General features: G+C 45.1%; 1 protein-coding gene across 4 annotated transcripts in view; it reads right to left on the bottom strand.

Annotated features, from left to right (window-relative positions):
- LOC121543435 (ankyrin repeat and sterile alpha motif domain-containing protein 1B-like) overlaps positions 1–21,031 on the bottom strand; it is a 286,881-nt gene that overhangs the window by 45,243 nt on the left and 220,607 nt on the right. For all 4 annotated transcript variants that reach the window (XM_041853304.2, XM_041853303.2, XM_045208911.1 and 1 more), the window contains 2 exons: positions 16,697–16,795; positions 13,557–13,709 (listed from right to left, as the gene is read on the bottom strand). In XM_041853304.2, coding sequence (XP_041709238.2) covers positions 13,557–13,709; positions 16,697–16,795 — 252 coding nt within the window. The remainder of the gene's footprint in view (positions 1–13,556; positions 13,710–16,696; positions 16,796–21,031) is intronic.

Here is a 21,031-nt window from a genome sequence, read left to right as displayed (position 1 = left end):
TAGTCTCTCTCTCTCTCTCTCTCTCTCTCTCCGTCCTCCACACTCTTTCTTGCAAAGTCCATGTTGTCCTCAGGTTCTCTGACTCCTTTGTGGTTTTCCACAGAATATCATCATCGTAAAGAGTTACGTAATGTTCGGGTACAGGACTCATATGTTGAAACTTGAATTAAACACACACATGCGCACACAGAGATGGGACTTGACAACAGGTGTGTGTGTGTGTGTGTGTGTGTGTGTGTGTGTGTGTGTGTATAATACATGAAACATCTAGCTTGGCTTTGCGTCATCCCATTCCTAACTAGAAGTATCATTCATTTGATACTATGTTTAAGTGATAATGCCCTCGAAGCCGGTGTTTGGAGGATATATTTGCACGGGTGTTGGTAGGCCCAAGACGAAGTATAGGCAGGCAAACCGTGCCAATATATCCTCCAAACACCGGCTTCGAGGGCATTATCACTTTTATACAATGGGTTACCAACATAAAAAAACGTTATTTTGATTCATTTATTCATACTATTTCATCCTTCCACGAGATATAGTCCCGACACAAATCTAAGGTTGCTACCCAAGCCAGCTGGTCGTTCATTCTATCGGTCCGGTTGGCAGAGACGCGACCCAGTCGTTGAGTCTTTTTGTTCTGTATCTACGGACATGACCTAGTCGGTCGTTCTAAATGTTCCATAGCCATACTGGCTGGCAACGTTCTCATCCCTTGCTTGCTAGCTAGCCAACTACGGCTAACTTACAGTCACTTCAAACAGTGCAGCCAGAATAACAGCAAAGTAGCTGCATTTGTGTTTGTTTAAGCTGTTTTCTAGTGACATTTATTTGGAGACATCCATAACAATGAGCTAATGATGCACGATTTTGCCTGGCATAGAAAATGTGCTCTCTCATCAGGACACTGTTGTTCAGAGGAGCTAGCCAACAACACAGCTAACACAACAACTTCAAACTGAAGCTGGAAAGACTGCAAACTAGCTGCATTTCATTTAGTTTTACCTGTTTTCTATTTACATTTCTTTGTATATATCCATAAATATGATGCCAGCTGATTCACTTCGACTGGCTGAGAAACGCTGCCTGCCTGTCTCGTCCCGACTCCTGACACGTTCATTACTATGTATGGGACAGCTGGAGATCGAATTTCAATATTGAAACAATGTTGCAAATGTCGGAGAGACAGACAGCAAGGTTTATAGAAATCTCTGAAAACCAAATGCTAGTCTAAAAGAAATGTGAGATAATGTCTAGATGCTTTTTATAGTGGAGATCAAGTTTATAAATTGCCTGGCTGGGCTGATTAGACAGTGGATTGCGCAGTCAGATGGAGCAGAGTAAAATAGGCATTTTAACATCATAGATTTAGCGGGTGGTAACTTGTGGAATAGACACCGGCTGGAATGCGGTTTTAACCAATCAGCATTCAGGATTAGAACCACCCATTGTATAATCTACAGTAGTACAAAACTGTCAGGGTCAGAACATAATGTTACAGCATCTCTCACTACACCTCCTACTCAATTCTACCATAGGGGGGTGTTGTGAATCCAAACAGGATGTAACAAACAATGCTTAGAGAATGTAACATAGTAACACATGCAGCACTGTACAGTCCTCAGGTAAAACCACCCACACACCAATTAACACCAAGTACTAACGTTACTCACCCCTCTATCAAGATAGCCTACAAGCAGTACACATTCAACACACACATAAACATGTACACATACACACACACACGTATGCACACAACCGGAACAGTACCCATATGGACCACATACATACGCACGCACACCCTCCTACATAGAATCCTCCTAACACAAAACATGCATTAAGATTCAATTATTTGTGGCTTAGAAGCGCGTCCAACTGACCAGCAGTGTGTGTGCTGTGGCTAACGAAGGCAGGAACCATCTGGTGGTGTGATGGGAAACAATCTGTGTATTTGGAGAGGTGACAGAGAAGTTGACACACACGCACACACACATACACACACTGTGCATTTGGACAGGTGACAGAGAAGGTATGAAATACACAAACAAAGGGACACATCTGATTTAAAATCCTCCATCCTCCATTCACATACATAATCTCTATGGTTACTAGCTGAGGCGTCATGGCAACAGGGTAGAGCTGGGATAAAAAGGCTCAACTATTATTACTGGCTTGATGACTTATTGACCGGCCACCATTATTGTGTTCAAGACTGGATATTAGACAAGCAGAATGGGGAACAGTGTGTGTGTGTGTGTGTTTACGGGCTGTTTTATTGCTATTTCCCCTTCAATGGGAATATTATAAGATCAGTGAGGAATGCAGAGAGACATGTCCAACCCTGTGGGAGTATGACACACAGACACACACTAAGAATGCAGCACTGAGCACCCTACAGCACTAACCCAGAAACACACCCTCACATGCAAGGAATGAGCATGAAGCAATACACAGCCACCTAAAAACACTCACCTGTTAGCCCAGGTAGACAACACTAGTTATCACTAGTAGTCCCATTTAACAGAAATAACCTCTGCTTTCAACAACATTTCACAGCTTTTACTCACTAACACACATATGCACAAACACGATCCCCACGCACGCACACTCCCCAAAACGTGTTCTCTGTCTGACAGTGTTCATTTTGTCAACAGAAAGAGTGACAAACATATTCGTCAAACACCTATTTTTCAGTGGCAATTGACAAGACTATAACTGACTAAATAGACCCAGAAAAAACTATAACTAAACAAAAATTATTTTTCATTTTAGTTGACTACAACTAAACGAGACAAAATTATCTCTGTGACAAAAATCTGAATACTAAGTGGACTGGACAATAGTTTTTGGAGAGATTGAGAGCTTTTCTGTGATAAGCACAACTAAAATTAGCAGCACAGATGTGCAGCTCAGTTCTGTTCAGCAGTGGGAAGGACGCGTCACACGGCTGGTGAGCTGCGGTGGAGCAAGCGATGATTGTGGGCAGACCAGCAGACAGGCTCCTCTTCGGCTCCGCCTCCGATTACACACATTGCGCAGACGACTCTCTTGCTTCACCTTAGCTAACCAGTCACCACCAGTCTTCTAGTTATCTACCAGCCTTCTAGTTAGCTACCAACATCTTGTTTCTAATTCAAAAGACATGACGCTACATTTTGTTCTTTCTATCGTGCATTCACGGACATTCATAAAGCCTATCGCGGGCCATTCTAAAACTAGGCTACTTGCGGACCAGACCGTTAACCATTTGTTTAGGCTACACCTTGTTCAGTCATGTTACCTCATTAGCTAGCTATAGCTAACAACTTGGGGTGTGTTCAGCAGTCCGCAACATTTTGGAACGTTCAGACAGAAATATGCTATGTAAAACAAACATGCCTCTCTGACATGTTGAATAAGGAATAACGTCAGCTCTATTCATGGAATTTCTATCTGCAACGTTCGATAAAGTTTTTCAACTAAACGTGGCCCTGGTAACTTACCAGTAGCCTATATGTAACCATTTGGTGGCACAGAAAGAAAGGCAAAATGGATGGCAAACAAAATGACTAAGACTAAATCTAAAAAAAGAGTGCCAAAATTAACTGGTCTGAGAGCGTCAGGAAAACCACTCTTTACTCTCTAGAAAGCGTTCCAATCACAGTGAATTTCCTAATTACTCCATTCTGTGCTCTCAGAGCCTTTTCCTCCTCTAGTTGTCTTTATGGAGTGTTGCCACTCTTTGTCTGCCTGACAACAGGGAGGAAGGCTGAAAGGAAAGGGTGTGGCGCCATCTTGTGCATGGTTGTGTTACTGCAGCTGTCTCTCCAACATCCAGCCACGTCACAGTCATCATAGCAACAGTACTAACTCTATAAGTCTGTTTAAATGATTCCATAATGTCTGTTTCAATAATTAATTTTACATTGCATTTACATTTTAGGCATTTAGCAATAAGTGCCTTGCTCAAGGGCACTTTGGCAAATGTTTAACCTAGTCGGCTCAGGGATTCAAACCAGCGACCTTTCGGTTACTGGCCCAATGCTCTTAACCGCTAGGCTATCTGCCTATTCCAATTTGAATGAGTCTGCATTCTTACCAATCCCATGTCTAGTATGTAAGCAGCTTTGAAAGGAACAAGGGTAAAAGCTAAAAGTCTATCTTAAAGCTCAAAACAGATCTAAATCAAATAGATCTCTGTGGCTCAAAAGATTTGAGCGTTTTGTCTATTGAAATGATTTAGACTTTTCTTACCACTGTGGTGTTCGGTAGTTACACAACAGAAGAATAGATGTTGGTGCTACCTGAAATCATCCAATAAGAATGCTCATTTATATGTTCCAATTCAATATGGTTGGACATTTGGTGGCTCCTCGTAGTCATCAACCAGGTGGTTTAAGTGTTTGACATTTATTCTGTGAGATAGACCTGGCAATCTGTTCTAAAGGCGTAAGCATTGACATTATCTCACTGACAGTTGCAACAAGTAAGCTCTTGCAACCGGTCTATCAAGTCAGTTGTGTGTGTGTGTATGTGTGTGGAGAACAGGAAGGATTAAGAGGTGTTTCTGGAGCAACACTGTTCTAATCCCACAACAGCAGCACACACACAGACCTAGTTCTATTTGAAACCTTTCCACAATGCCCTTCACCTCTCCATTGTCTCCAGGTCGCCACAGAATCTGTGGCCCATAGCGATTATAAAGTGATTTACTGGGAAAGCAATCGAGAAACTATTCTCCCCATCTCTCTTGCTGTTATTTACCATGGTGTTCTCTCTCTCTCTACCATGGCGCTCTCTCTCTCTACCATGGCGCTCTCTACCTTCGCTCTCTCTCTCTCTACCATGGCACTCTCTCTCTCTACCATGGCGCTCTCTCTCTCTACCATGGCTCTCTCTCTCTCTACCATGGCGCTCTCTACCTTCGCTCTCTCTCTCTACCATGGCGCTCTCTACCTTCGCTCTCTCTCTCTACCATGGCGCTCTCTCTCTCTACCATGGCGCCCTCTCTCTTTACCATGGCTCTCTCTCTCTACCATGGCTCTCTCTCTCTACCATGGCGCGCTCTCTCTCTCTACCATGGCTCTCTCTCTCTGTTATTTACCATGGCGCTCTCTCTCTCTACCATAGCGCTCTCACTCTCTACCATGGCGCTCTCACTCTCTCTCTGTTATTTACCATGGCGCTCTCTCTCTCTCTGTTATTTACCATGGCGCTCTCTCTCTACCATGGCGCTCTCTCTCTCTACCATGGCGCTCTCTCTCTCTCTCTCTCTCTCTACCATGGCACTCTCTCTCTCTACCATGGCGCTCTCTCTCTCTCTCTCTCTCTCTCTCTACCATAGCGCTCTCTCTCTCTACCATGGCGCTCTCTCTCTACCATGGCTCTCTCTCTCTCTCTACCATGGCGCTCTCTCTCTCTACCATGGCTCTCTCTCTCTCTCTCTGTTATTTACCATGGCGCTCTCTCTCTCTACCATAGCGCTCTCACTCTCTACCATGGCGCTCTCACTCTCTCTCTGTTATTTACCATGGCGCTCTCTCTCTCTCTGTTATTTACCATGGCGCTCTCTCTCTACCATGGCGCTCTCTCTCTCTCTCTCTCTACCATAGCGCTCTCTCTCTCTACCATGGAGCTCTCTCTCTACCATGGCTCTCTCTCTCTCTCTACCATGGCTCTCTCTCTCTCTACCATGGCGCTCTCTCTCTCTACCATGGCGCGCTCTCTCTCTACCATGGCTCTCTCTCTGTTATTTACCATGGCGCTCTCTCTCTCTACCATAGCGCTCTCACTCTCTACCATGGCGCTCTCACTCTCTCTCTGTTATTTACCATGGCGCTCTCACTCTCTCTCTGTTATTTACCATGGCGCTCTCTCTCTCTCTCTACCATGGCGCTCTCTCTCTACCATGGCTCTCTCTCTCTCTCTACCATGGCTCTCTCTCTACCATGGCTCTCTCTCTCTCTCTGTGTTATTTACCATGGCTCTGTCTGTCTGTCTGTCTGTCTCTCTCTCTCTCTCTCTCTCTCTCTCTCTCTCTCTCTCTCTCTCTCTCTCTCTCTCTCTCTCTCTCTCTCTCTCTCTCTCTCTGGTAAACGTATGTTAACATTGCCAAAGCAAGTGAAGTAGATAGTAAACAAAAGTGAAATAAACAATAAATATTAACAGTAAACATTACACTCAGAAGTTCCAAAAGAATAAAGACATTTCAAATGTCATATTATGTCTATATACAGCGTTGTAACAATGTGCAAATAGTTAAAGTACAAATGGGAAAATAAATAAACATAAATATGGGTTGTATTTACAATTGTGTTTTTTCTTCACTGGTTGCCCTATTCTTGTGGCAACAGGTCACAAATCTTGCTGCTGTGATGGCACACTATGGTTTTTCACCCAGTAGATAAGGGAGTTTATCAAAATTGGGTTTGTTTTCAAATTTTTTGTGGATCTCTGTAATCTGAGGGAAATATGTGTCTCTAATATGGTCATACATTTGGCAGGAGGTTAGGAAGTGCAGCTCAGTTTCCACCTCATTTTGTGGGCAGTGTGCACATAGCCTGTCTTCTCTTGAGAGCCAGGTCTGCCTACGGCGGCCTTTCTCAATAGCAAGGCTATGCTCACTGAGTCTGTACATAGTCAAAGCTTTCCTTAAGTTTGGGTCAGTCACAGTGGTCAGGTATTCTGCCACTGTGTACTCTCTGTTTAGAGCCAAATAGCATTCTAGTTTGCGCTGTTTTTTTGTTAATTCTTTCTAATGTGTCAAGTAATTCTCTTTTTGTTTTCTCATGATTTGGTTGGGTCTAATTGTGTTGTTGTCCTGGGGCTCTGTTTGTGTTTGTGAACAGAGCCCCAGGACAAGCTTACTTAGGGCTCTCGCTCTCTCTCTCTCTCTCTCTCTCTCTCTCTCTATTTCAGGGTCTTTATTGGCATGGGAAACATATGTTTACATAGCCAAAGCAAGTGAAATACATAATAAACAAAAGTGAAATAAACAATAAAAAATGAACAGTCAACATTACACTCACAAAAGTTCCAAAAGAATAAAGACATTTCAAATGTCATATGTGCACATAGTTAAAGTACAAAAGGGAAAATAAATAAACTAAATATGGGTTGTATTTACAATGGTGTTTGTTCTTCACTGGTTGCCATTTTCTTGTGGCAACAGGTCACAAATATTTCTGCTGTGTGGCACACTGTGGTATTTCACCTAATAGATATGGGAGTTGATCAAAATTGGATTTGTTTTTGAATTCTTTGTGGGTCTGTGTAATCTGAGGGAAATATGTGTCTCTAATATGGTCATACATTTGGCAGGAGGTTAGGAAGTGCAGCTCAGTTTCCACCTCATTTTGTGGGCAGTGTGCACATAGCCTGTCTTCTCTTGAGAGCCAGGTCTGCCTACAGCTCATTGAGTCTGTACATAGTCAAAGCTTTCCTTAATTTTGGGTCAGTCACAGTGGTCAGGTATTCTGACACTGTGTACTCTCTGTTTAGGGCCAAATAGCATTCTAGATTGCTCTCTTTTTTTGGTTAATTCTTTCCAATGTGTCAAGTAATTCTCTTTTTGTTTGATCATGATTTAGTTGGGTCTAATTGACCTCTCCATCACCCCAGAGACAGTCCTCCTTAACTCATTATAGGGGGTTCGCTCTGTCTCCAAACACACACACACACACACACACTCCAACACTCACTGAATACTGATAAGGCAACACCATCACATGAAAGATGTTAGAAAACTATATTGCACAATAACATGTGTAATATGTATACAGTAATCAGGCGTAGGAAGCGGGGGTCGTGCTCTCAATGCTTGGTAGTGAGGAAACGCACACATACACACACACACACACACACACACACACACTGGAGTCACACTCTCAAGCGCTAATGAAGTGATGTGTTTTAATTAATAACAGTGTGAGCGGTAGTCCCACATCTGACAGATGAACTATTGCACTGAAATGAACTCACAAACGCACACAAACACAGAGGAATGCTCATAGACACACCACGCACGCACACGCACACACATACACACGCACACACAGCTTTGTGCAGAAGTGAATCTCTTTGCCAGTCTCATCTCTACCCTCCTGTGGCTCTAACTCAAACTACACCCTCCTCTCGCTATCAAACACAGGGGGTGCATCTCAATCCTCTACAGCCGTTTCCTCTCCTCATCCCTCTCCTCCATCTGAATAGTATACAAACATCTAACAAACACCTTCTGTAATACGTTTCACCTCTCCATTTGTTTTCAGATCAGAGAGGAGAGGCGAGAGGAAAGGAGATGAGGAAAGGAGGCTACTTCAGACTATTGAGAATTATCCCACCCCCAAAAAAGAGAGCGGAGACAAGGAAAGCAGGCCACTGAGAGACTATTGAGAGACCCTGCACAGCGGTGTTATGCATCGCCCTGGACAAACAGTGTGGGTGGTTTCCCCGGTGTTGTGAGACATTGCATCCCAAGTGCTTATATAACTCCCTCTCTCTCCCCACCTCCTCCAGTGGATCAGTCATCCCTTTATACTGCACTGGAGAGGAGAGAAAATATACCATCCTCCTCTCTTCTCACAGAAACCAGCAGGCACTCGATTCAATCAACTCTGACCACTAAATACAGGAGGTGTGTGTGTGTGTGTCTGTGTGAGGATGTGTGTGTCTGTGTGTCTGAAACTTGACATGAATGCACAGAAAGTGCTTATATACAGTGAGGGAAAAAAGTATTTGATCCCCTGCTGATTTTGTATGTTTGCCCACTGACAAAGAAATGATCAGTCTATAATTTTAATGGTAGGTTTATTTGAAGAGTGAGAGACAGAATAACAAAAACAATATCCAGAAAAACGCATGTCAGAAATGTTATAAATTGATTTGCATTTTAATGAGGGAAATAAGTATTTGACCCCCTCTCAATCAGAAAGATTTCTGGCTCCCAGGTGTCTTTTATACAGGTAACGAGCTGAGATTAGGAGCAGCTTGTTACCTGTATAAAAGACACCTGTCCACAGAAGCAATCAATCAATCAGATTCCAAACTCTCCACCATGGCCAAGACCAAAGAGCTCTCCAAGGATGTCAGGGACAAGATTGTAGACCTACACAAGGCTGGAATGGGCTACAAGACCATCGCCAAGCAGCTTGGTGATGTCACACCCTGGTTCTGGGACTCATTATGTTGAGCCAGGGTGTGTGCAGTCTATGTGGTTTGGTTCTATGTTGGGTGTCAAAGTGTTGTAATTATGTTGATTAGTCATATGACTCCCAATCGGAGGTAACGAGTGTCAGCTGTCGGCTCGTTATCTCTGATTGGGAGCCATATTTATTCTGTATGTGTTCTTGTGGGCATTGTGGGTTATTGTTCCAAGTTCAGTGTATTGTTACGTTAGGACTTCACTATCGTCTTTTGTTGTTTTTACGTGGTTGCTTTATAAATAAAGTCATCATGTTCACTCCACGCGCTGCGTATTGGTCCGCTCCTTCCGACGATCGTGACAGAATAACCCACCAAAAAAGGACCAAGCAGCGCGTCCAGGAGCAAGGGGTCTGGACACAGGAGTTATGGATGCCTCCTAAGGACTTTTGGACATGGGAGGAGATTCGGGCTGGAAAGGGTCCTTGGGCACAACCGGAGGAACATCATCGCCCTCGTGAAGAGCTGGAGGCAGCTGCAGCCGAGAGGAGGTGGTCTGAGGAGGAATATCACCGCCCTCGTGAAGAGCTGGAGGCAGCTGCAGCCGAGAGGAGGTGGTATGAAGAGGAAGCGCGGAGTCGAGGCTGGAGGCCCGTGGTTACTCCCCAAAAAATTTTTTTGGGGGGCACATGGCTTGGGCGCCTGGGCAGCAGGAGGCTGCCACAGGGAGAAAAGGAGAGAAGGCTATCGGATTACGGGAGCCATTGGCGAGTAGAGGGAGGGAAGTTGTTGTGGCACGGCATGAGAGACTGAAGTGTGTTCCCAGTCTGGTCCGGTCCGTTCTTGATCCCCAGTTAAGGCCAGTGGTGGGTGTTCCCTGCACGGTCCGGCCTGTTCCTACTCCACGCACCAGGTCCACGATGTGCGTCGCCAGCCGGCCTGAACTGGCCGTCTGCCCAACGGCGCCTGAACTGCCCGTCTGCCCAACGCCGTCTGAACTGCCCGTCTGCCCAACGCCGTCTGAACTGCCCGTCTGCCCAACGGGCGCCTGAACTGCCCGGCTGCCCAACGCCGTCTGAACTGCCCGTCTGCCCAACGCCGTCTGAACTGCCCGTCTGCCCAACGCCGTCTGAACTGTCCGTCTGCCCAACGCCGTCTGAACTGCCCGTCTGTACTGAGCCTGCAAAGCCGCCCGTCTGCCATGAGCCTTCAGAGCCGTCCGCCAGACCGGGAGCCGCTAGAGCTCTCCGCCAGACAGGATCAGCCAGAGCCTTCCGCCAGACAGGATCAGCCAGAGCCTTCCGCCAGACAGGATCAGCCAGAGCCTTCCGCCAGACAGGATCAGCCAGAGCCTTCCGCCAGACAGGATCAGCCAGAGCCTTCCGCCAGACAGGATCAGCCAGAGCCTTCCGCCAGACAGGATCAGCCAGAGCCTTCCGTCAGACCGGATCAGCCAGAGCCTTCCGCCAGACCGGATCAGCCAGAGCCTTCCGCCGGACCGGATCAGCCAGAGCCTTCGGCCAGACAGGATCAGCCTGATCCGTCGGCCAGCCATGAGCAGCCAGATCCGTCGGCCAGCCATGAGCAGCCAGATCCGTCGGCCAGCCATGAGCAGCCAGATCCGTCGGCCAGCCATGAGCAGCCAGATCCTTCAGCCCGCCATGAGCCGTTCAGCCAGGATCCGCCAGAGCCGTTCAGCCAGGATCCGCCAGAGCCGTCCAGCCAGGATCCGCCAGAGCCAGCCAGCCAGGATCCGCCATTGAGTCAGGTGCTGCCCCTTATCCTGGTGCTGCCCCTTAGTCCGGTACTGCCCCTTAGTCCGGTGCTGCCCCTTAGTCCGGTGCTGCCCCTTAGTCCGGTGCTGCCCCTTAGTCCGGTGCTGCCCCTTAGTCCGGTGCTGCCTCTTAGTCCGGTGCTGCCCCTTAAACCGGTGGGGGTCATTTGGAGGAACCTACGTAAGCGGGTAGTGACGATGGTGGGGTGGTGGTCTAGGCCGGAGCCAGAACCGCCACCGAGGAGGTATGCCCGCCCAGCCCTCCCCTGTTTGGGGGTTTTGAGGCGCGGTCGCAGTCCGCGCCTTTAGGGGGGGGTACTGTCACACCCTGGTTCTGGGACTCATTATGTTGAGCCAGGGTGTGTGCAGTCTATGTGGTTTGGTTCTATGTTGGGTGTCAAAGTGTTGTAATTATGTTGATTAGTCATATGACTCCCAATCGGAGGTAACGAGTGTCAGCTGTCGGCTCGTTATCTCTGATTGGGAGCCATATTTATTCTGTATGTGTTCTTGTGGGCATTGTGGGTTATTGTTCCAAGTTCAGTGTATTGTTACGTTAGGACTTCACTATCGTCTTTTGTTGTTTTTACGTGGTTGCTTTATAAATAAAGTCATCATGTTCACTCCACGCGCTGCGTATTGGTCCGCTCCTTCCGACGATCGTGACAGGTGAGAAGGTGACAACAGTTGGTGCGATTATTCGCAAATGGAAAAAACACAAAATAACTGTCAATCTCCCTCGGCCTGGGGCCCCATGCAAGATCTCACCTTGTGGAGTTGCAATGATCATGAGAACGGTGAGGAATCAGCCCAGAACTACACGGGAGGATCTTGTCAATGATCTCAAGGCAGCTGAGACCATAGTCACCAAGAAAACAATTGGTAACACACTACGCCGTGAAGGACTGAAATCCTGCAGCGCCCGCAAGGTCCCCCTGCTTAAGAAAGCACATATACAGGCCCGTCTGAAGTTTGCCAATGAACATCTGAATGATTCAGAGGAGAACTGGGTGAAAGTGTTGTGGTCAGGTGAGACCAAAATCGAGCTCTTTGGCATCAACTCAACTCGCTGTGTTTGGAGGAGGAGGAATGCTGCCTATGACCCCAAGAACACCATCCCCACCGTCAAACATGGAGGTGGAAACATTATGCTTTTGGGGTGTTTTTCTGCTAAGGGGACAGGACAAATTCACCGCATCAAAGGGACGATGGACGGGGCCATGTACCAACAAATCTTGGGTGAGAACCTCCTTCCCTCAGCCAGGGCATTTAAAATGGGTCGTGGATGGGTATTCCAGCATGACAATGACCCAAAACACACGTCCAAGGCCACAAAGAAGTGGCTCAAGAAGAAGCACATTAAGGTCCTGGAGTGGCCTAGCCAATCTCCAGACCTTAATCCCATAGAAAATCTGTGGAGGGAGCTGAAGGATCGAGTTGCCAAACGTCAGCCTCGAAACCTTAATGACTTGGAGAAGATCTACAAAGAGGAGTGGGACAAAATCCCTCCTGAGATGTGTGCAAACCTGGTGGCCAACTACAAGAAACGTCTGACCTCTGTGATTTCCAACAAGGGTTTTGCCACCAAGTACTAAGTCATGTTTTGCAAAGGGGTCAAATACTTATTTCCCTCATTAAAATGCAAATCAATTCATAACATTTTTGACATGCGTTTTCCTGGATTTCTTTTTTTGTTATTCTGTCTCTCACTGTTCAAATAAACCTACCATTAAAATTATAGACTGATCATTTCTTTGTCAGTGGGCAAACGTACAAAATCAGCAGGGGATCAAATACTTTTTTCCCTCACTGTATAGTAGCATAGCTCTGAACAACTGAGATGAACTAGGTTGCTGTTACAGTTCAGCAGAGTACAATAAGTACTGAACAAAAATACCAACCAACCCACCAACCCTGAAACCCACCAACCAACCAACCCTGCAACCAACCAACCAACCAACCAACCCTGAAACCCCCCAACCAACTAACCAACCCTGCATCCCACCAACCAACCAACCAACCCTGCAACCAACCAACCCTGCAACCAACCAACCAACCCTGAAACCCACCAACCAACCAACCCTGCAACCAACCAACCAACCAACCAACCCTGAAACCCCCCAACCAACTAACCAACCCTGCATCCCACCAACCAACCAACCAACCCTGCAACCAACCAACCCTGCAACCAACCAACCAACCCTTAAACCAACCAACCAACCGTGCAACCCACCAACCAACCATGCAACCAACCAGCCAACCAACCAGCCAACCAACCAGCCAACCCTGCAACCAACCAACCCTGAAATCAACCACCCAACCAAACAACCACTCACTCACTCACTCAGTCACTCAAGGGTTTCCCCAACCAACACTGCAACCCACAACCAAGCGGTGTGTTCCAATGATCCAAAGGTGACAAAATCTGTCAGGGGGACACAAAGCGCCGGAAGTGATGTCACAGCATGTGACCACCACCTCCGCTTCACGTGTCATTTCCCCCTTCTCTTCTCCTGGAAAACGATCTGTATCTGACAGAAATGTGTGTGCTTGCTTCTACTGTCTTATTCAGACAGTATTTCTATAGTAGTGCATGTGGAATAACAGTAGTGTGCTTTCAGCAAGCACAGTAATAACCAGTAATAACCAGTAATAGACTCACATTGATGAGTTCTATCTCCCAGATCTTCTTGGCCAGTTCCATGGAGGTGTATCCGTTGATGAGGAAGGACTTGGTGTAGTCTCCCAGCTCCAGAGACTCCAGCCACTCAGCCACTGACGTGGGGTTGTTACCGTCATAGCCGATAGGACGCACCTGGAGGGGGAAGGCGGAGGGGACAGACTGTCACTGGATGATATGAAGAGCATTGATACAGGACACTCTTAAACTAGGGTTGGAAAGGAGGGAGGGAGGCAGAGAGGGCGGCAGGGAGGGAGCGGAGAGGGAAGGAGAGACTGTCAATAAATGGCAGATATATAGATGACATAAAAACTACAGTGCACCATCAAATGCTCAAACTGGACAAAGGCAGATGGAGGGAGGGAGGGAGGGAGGGAGGGAGGGAGGGAGGGAGGGAGGGAGGGAGGGAGGGAGGGAGGGAAAGGATAGCCTTGCTGCATATAAAATGCTGAATTTAATATAGACATTTTATATAGAAATGTAATATAATCCATAACCCATGTAATATAATTCCATATCAACCCTTAGCACCCAAGGACATGATAAGCATTATAGAGAAAATCCCACCTAGCCATTCAAAGGGAGAGACAGGGCTAGTTCTATATTGCTTACAGAATAGCTATCTAATCCCTTCAGCTCTACAAGAAGCGCAGGGGCTAAAGGTTTATTTAGGATTAGGCAAATGCATCTTATTTTTCCCTATTTGTCCTTGGTGTGGTGTAGGCCTATGTGACGTGAGAATATATATTCCACAGTAATAAGTATGTCTAGGCGCTTTCTTTTGCAATACAGTCAACACGACTTCAGAGGAGAAGAGTATTCCGCTTTTTCTCATAGAAGAGGATATACAGTTGAAGTCGGAAGTTTACATACACTTAGGTTGGAGTCATTCAAACTTGTTTTTCAACCACTCCACAAGTTTCTTGTTAACAAACTATAGTTTTGGCTATACATCTACTTTGTGCATGAAAAGTGATTTTTCCAACAATTGTTTACAGACAGATTATTTCACTTTTAATTCACTGTATCACAATTCCAGTGGGTCAGAAGTTTACATACACTAAGTTAACTGTGCCTTTAAACAGCTTGGAAAATTCCAGAAAATGATGTCATCGCTTTAGAAGCTTCTAATTTACATCATTTTAGTCAATTGGAGGTGTACCTGTGGATGTATTTCAAGGCCTACCTTCAAACTCAGTGCCTCTTTGCTTGACATTATCGGAAAATCAAAATAAATCAGAAAATAAATTGTAGACCTCCACAAGTCTGGTTCATCCTTGGGAGCAATTTCCAAACGCCTGAAGGTACCACATTCATCTGTACAAACAATAGTACGCTAGTATAAACATCATGGGACCACGCAGCCGTCATACCGCTCAGGAAGGAGACGCGTTCTGTCTCCTAGAGATGAATGTACTTTGGTGCGAAAAGTGCAAATCAATCCCAGAACAACAGCAAAGGTCCTTGTGAAGTTGCTGGAGGAAACAGGTCCAAAAGTATCTATATCCACAGTGAAACGAGTCCTATATCGACATAACCTGAAAGGCCGCTCAGCAAGGAAGAAGCCACTGCTCCAAAACCGCCATAAAAAACCCAGACTGCACATGGGGACAAAGATCGTACTCTTTGGAAAAATGTCCTCTGGTCTGATTAAACAAAAATATAACTGTTTGGCCATAATGACCATCGTTATGTTTGGAGGAAAAAGGGGGATGGTTTGCAAGCCGAAGAACACCATCCCAACCGTGACGCACAGGGGTGGCAGCATCATGCTGTGGGGGCGCTTTGCTGCAGGAGGGACTGGTGCACTTCACAAAATAGATGGCATCATGAGGAAGGACAATTATGTGGATATATTGAAGCAACATCTCAAGACATTAGTCAGGAAGTTAAATCTTGGTCGCAAATGGGTCTTCCAAATGGACAATGATCCCAAGCATACTTCCAAAGTTGTGGCAAAATGGCTTAAGGACAACAAAGTCAAGGTATTGGAGTGGCCATCACAAAGCCCTGACCTCAATCCTATAGAAAATTTGTGGGCAGAACTGAAAAAGCGTGTGTGAGCAAGGAGGCCTACAAACCTGACTCAGTTACACCAGCTCTGTCAGGAGGAATGGGCCAAAATTCACCCAACTTATTGTGGGAAGCTTGTGGAAGGCTACCCGAAACATTTGACCCAAGTTAAACAATTTAAAGGCAATGCTACCAAATACTAATTGAGTGTATGTAAACTTCTGACCCACTGGGAATGTGATGAAAGAAATAAAAGCTGAAATAAATCATTCTCTCTACTATTATTCTGACATTTCACATTCTTAAAATAAAGTGGTGATCCTAACTGACCTAAGACAGGGAATTTTTACTAGGATTAAATGTCAGGAATTGTGAAAAACAGAGTTTAAATGTATCCTACTTTTAAGAAGAGTTTGGGACTTTGGGGTGAGCATATCATGTGACATTTTCCTAAAATGTGCATCCTTTTTTTCCACACAGTGAGGGAGAAGAGAGAGGCAGGAAGAGGGAGAGTATTTCCCTGTCGTTTGAAAACTTTGCAGGGATGAGAGGAGGAAAGTGCTGACTGCAAGTTACGGAGATTGGTTACCCAGAGTTCCTCTCTCTCTCTGTATTGTACCACACCTGCTCAGCGCTCTCTCTCTCTCTTACTCTCACTCTCTCCCTCTCTCCGTCTCTGCTCCCTCATGCTCAATATCTCTTCTCTCTTTCCTGCTCTCTCTGTCATTTGAGCCTCCACTGTTTCATCCTCTCTCCTCATCCTATTTAATTCACATCTCTCACTTAATTGGCTATATTGGTTGTGTGTGTGTGTGACTGCTATTAAAGGAAAGATTCAACCATTTTGAATGGTCATTTCATGTTTTCATGTGTATCTGAGCTATTCGCCAATAGAACATCGCTCAGAGATGTACAAATACGATATAACATTCAAAATGGGTCAATCTTTCAATTAACACAGTAAGGGCAAAACAGATTTTCTCAATATTTCATTTAGACTGGTGCTCATCTTCTAATGTTATCCCCTCCACAGAATCCTAATGATGTTACATTCATTTTTACTTTGTAGTACACACAAACGCACACACCCACACACACACAGTACTGACCCTGGGCAGTAGGCGTATGGCCTGTAGCAGCCTCTGTCTGTGGGATGAGTTGAGGATCCCGATCTCCAGCAGGTCCTGGTCCTCCACCACGTTACTGCCCTGCATGGGGAACATACACATGACATCATCAGTCTATTGATCAGTGACATCATCAAACTGAGACAGAGTTGCTAAGCGGCTTCAGTGAGCCCATTTGTGTATCTCTCATGCAGAGACTTCTGTTCAATACTCCACCCATCCCAATGCCTTGTTGTGAGGGGTATCTTGCATAAATGGCTACCACACACGAACGCACGCACACACACACACACACACACACACACACACCTGGCCCTTCAATCAGCACCATGCTGAGTTCCACATTTTATTAATCTGATGTGAGACCTTACGAGACCTATCACTCTCCTCTCCTACTGAGACACAGAGAGAGAGAGCGAGAGAGAGCGAGAGAGAGAGAGACAGACAGACAGACAGACAGACAGACACAGACAGAGAAAGAAAGAAAGAAAGACAGTGAACAAAGGACAGAGGAGAGAGGGAGAGATAGACAAAGAGAAAGACAGAAAGAGAGAGTGTTTGAGAGAGAGAGAGAGAGAAACATAGGGGCACCAGAGAGGTGAGGTGTTGAGGGTTGTCTCTCTGTGGAGCCCCAGCCTCAGGCTGTACTAAAGCCCAGACACAGATCACACCTGGTAGGGGGATTGAACTTGTCACTCCTCCACATCTCATTCCTCCCCTCTCTCTTGGCCTGGCTAGACAATAACACAGATAGCTATCGATCTGGAGCACTGAAGAGAGGGATGAAGGAGGAATGGAACGGCAGATTCTCACAGCCATCTTTTTCATTTCATCCTCAACCTGCTGCACTCTACAGACCAAGAGCCATTGGCTTATGTTGTATTTATGTACTGTATGGGGAGGTATATTAGGGTAGTGTGATACTATTGTATTATATTAGGGCATAAATAGAGTTGTATTGAATTTACTAGCCAAACGTGTTACAATATGGGGAATAGGGGGCCATTTGAGACACACACAGCCTCCTCCAGTGCCCTTGTGCGATAGACCTCTCAGGCTGATTAAGAGAGCCCAGAACACCCAGCATCTGTTACAGTCACCGCCCTACACGCCAGACCAGAGTAATGGCACCCAGAGCCGGGGCAGAGACGGATGGCGGGGGCTTCAAAGACATGACTAATCGCTCGCCGCTGGTCTCTGACAGGTGGAGATAGAGAGGCTGAGGGTGTTTGTCTTGTTCTGTCTGCCCTTCTTTTCTATTAATAAAATCTCTCTCTTTCCCTCCCTCCCTCTCTCTCTCACACACACACACACACACTATGGCTGCGTTTAGACAGGCAGCCAAATTCTGATGTGATTGGTCTTTTGACCAATCACATCAGATCTTTTCACATCAGATCTTTTCACATCAGATCTTTTTCAGAGCTGATCCGATTGTTCAAAAGACCAATTAGTGGAAAAAAAATCTGAATTGGGCTGCCTGTGTAGACGCACCCTATATAATCACTTCATCTGATCTCTGCTCTGGGGTTCCATTACATTTTCAACTTTGACCCCTGAGCTAATGATGACATTAGTGGGGTAGGTAGAGGTTTCCCCTAACAACCCGTAGTCAGGGATGATATTATTTTCACAACTTCATGACAGTAAAGGTTAGGAACGGGATAGGTTCATCTGGCTAACTTCTACCATGACCTACTCTACCATTGGCTGTATCTCAATGGTTAGAAACGGCTTTCTTTTCTCATCCACTTCCCTTCACGACCATTGATTGCAAAGGGCTTGATAAATTACAGCAATATGTTGAAAACGTATCTGGTCCTATCTAGGAAAGGAGACAAGGAAAGGAAGCTTTTAGGCTAAGGGTATAGAAATGCAATGTATAGAATAAACGTAACTTCTGGAAGAGAAGGTCTTTAAAGATGTTTGTTCTATATACATTTTCTATAACATTACATTTCTATACCCTCGCTACGCTGCACAATTCAATACTCGTTCAACACCTGCTCATGCTTCCAGGTGATTTTGATGTACTTGTTCAACACACCATGAAATATCGCAATATCTCTGTGTGTTAATTTAATATAACAAATAATAATACACTTTACTCAAAGTAAGTGCTTTTCATTAACGGCAAAAATCTCATCCACTTCACTGTGTCAATTCAATTGAACTGTTGATAGGTCTATTATCACGACCATAGTAGTGCTTTCCCACAGGCTTCCCTTAAAAGGCAGAACCAAAGTGATAGAGGGAAGACATTTACATTCAGTAACGGTACTGAAATCCATTATCGAGACCAACAGGCGCTCAACAACTAGCTAGTACAAATCACTCAATCTGTCTCTCTCTATCGGTCTCTCGTTCTCCGTTTGAATCTCTTTATGCTTCTCTCTCCCTTTTCATTGTACCCCCTCTATCTTTCAGGCAACACATTGATTCTCTCTCTCAATTCAATTTCAATTTCAATTTCAATTTAAGGAGCTTTATTGGCAAGGGAAACATATGTTTACATTGCCAAAGCAAGTGAAATAGATAATAAACAAAAGTGAAATAAACAATACAAAATTAACAGTAAACATTACACTCACAAAAGTTCCAAAAGAATTAAGACATTTCAAATGTCATAAGTGCAAATAGTTCAAGTACAAAAGGGAAAATAAATAAACATAAATATGGGTTGTATTTACAATGGTGTTTGTTCTTCACTGGTTGCCCTTTTCTTGTGGCAACAGGTCACAAATCTTGCTGCTGTGATGGCACACTGTGGTATTTCACCCAATAGATATGTGAGTTTATCAAAATTGGGTTTGTTTTCGAATTCTTTGTTGGTCTGTGTAATCTGAGGGAAATATGTCTCTCTAATATGGTTATACATTTGGCAGGAGGTTAGGTTTTACTTTATGTTTTTACTTAATTTTTTTAGCTACATCGGCCTTTCTCAATAGCAAGGCTATGCTCACTGAGTCTATACATAGTCAAAGCTTTCCTGGGTCAGTACTCTCTGTTTAGGGATAGCATTCCAGTTTGCTCAGTTTTTTGGAGAAATCTTAAAAGTAATTATCTTTTTGTTTTCTCATGATTTGGTTGGATCTAATTGTGTTGCTGTTGCTGTCCTGGGGCTCTGTTTGTGTTTGTGAACAGAGCCCCAGGACCAGCTTGCTTAGGGAACTCTTCTCCGGTTCATCTCTCTGTAGGTGATGGCTTTGTTATGGAAGGTTTGGGAATCGCCTCCTTTTAGGTGGTTGTAGAATTTAAGGTCTCTTTTCTGGATTTTGATAATTAGCGGGTATCAGCCTAATTCTGCTATGCATGCATTATTTGGTGTTTTACATTGTAAACAGGGGATGTTTTTGCAGAATTCTGCATGCTCTCTCTCTCTCTCTCTCTCCTCTGACAAACAGAGTTGGGGGTTAGCGGTAGCATGGGGCAAAAGGCTAAATACAGAGGGCTCCACAATGAGAATGGGCTGATTTATTTACTACATACTAACTATTGTACACACACACATTACACACATGCGTTTACCAACACACACATACACACGCTGCTGCATTATCTAGTGGTGTGTCTATGCCGGGAGAGAGATCTGTCTCCATTTAAGCCCCTTTATAATGACCCCTTAATGTAAATACAGAAGTCATCTTCAGCCATCTCCATGACAACAGGCACCACCCCCCTCGCCCTATCCGTACATCAATCAAACCAACAGCTGTCCTTTACTAGCTGGTTAAGGTGACAGACCACGCCCCCTCACAGGCCCTCTATTGTGGACAGAGAAAGAAGCTGAGTTCTCAAGGTAACAACAACAATCACCAAAGCTTGAGTAAAGTAGGGAGTGTGTGTGTGTGTATTGTTACGCACATGAGTGTAATGTATGTGTGAATAATGTGTGTGTGTGTGTATGTCTCTGTTTCCTGTTGATCCCAGTAGGCTTTACTGCAATGGTAGTGAGTAGAGTTAGGGTCAAATTGATTTAGGCTCTTGTCAATTCCAGCACATGAACTTGACATGCAACTGTAATGGAAAAAGCGGCCTCTCCATAGCATAGCTGTTGTTCCCATTTCAGTTTGCTGTCAATATATATTTTTTAATGGCCACCATCAATTTCCAGCGTTTTCTTTCTCAGGCTCTTATGGTAACCAAATCAATCATTTATCTCCGTCGGCCAACATCTCATGAATACGAAATGCTGTGTACCGCGTCAAGGTTTCCTAGTCGAAGGAAGAAGCTTAAACCGTTTCCCTCGCCGCTCGGCGGCTGAAACCTCACAGAGAAACAGAAGATGAAAATATTAGTGTTGATGCTGGAATGTTC

Source organism: Coregonus clupeaformis, chromosome 28, assembly GCF_020615455.1.
Source record: "Coregonus clupeaformis isolate EN_2021a chromosome 28, ASM2061545v1, whole genome shotgun sequence".
Taxonomy (NCBI): domain Eukaryota; kingdom Metazoa; phylum Chordata; class Actinopteri; order Salmoniformes; family Salmonidae; genus Coregonus; species Coregonus clupeaformis.
Note: the sequence above shows the minus strand (reverse complement) of the source record. Positions and strands in the feature narration are given on the sequence as shown.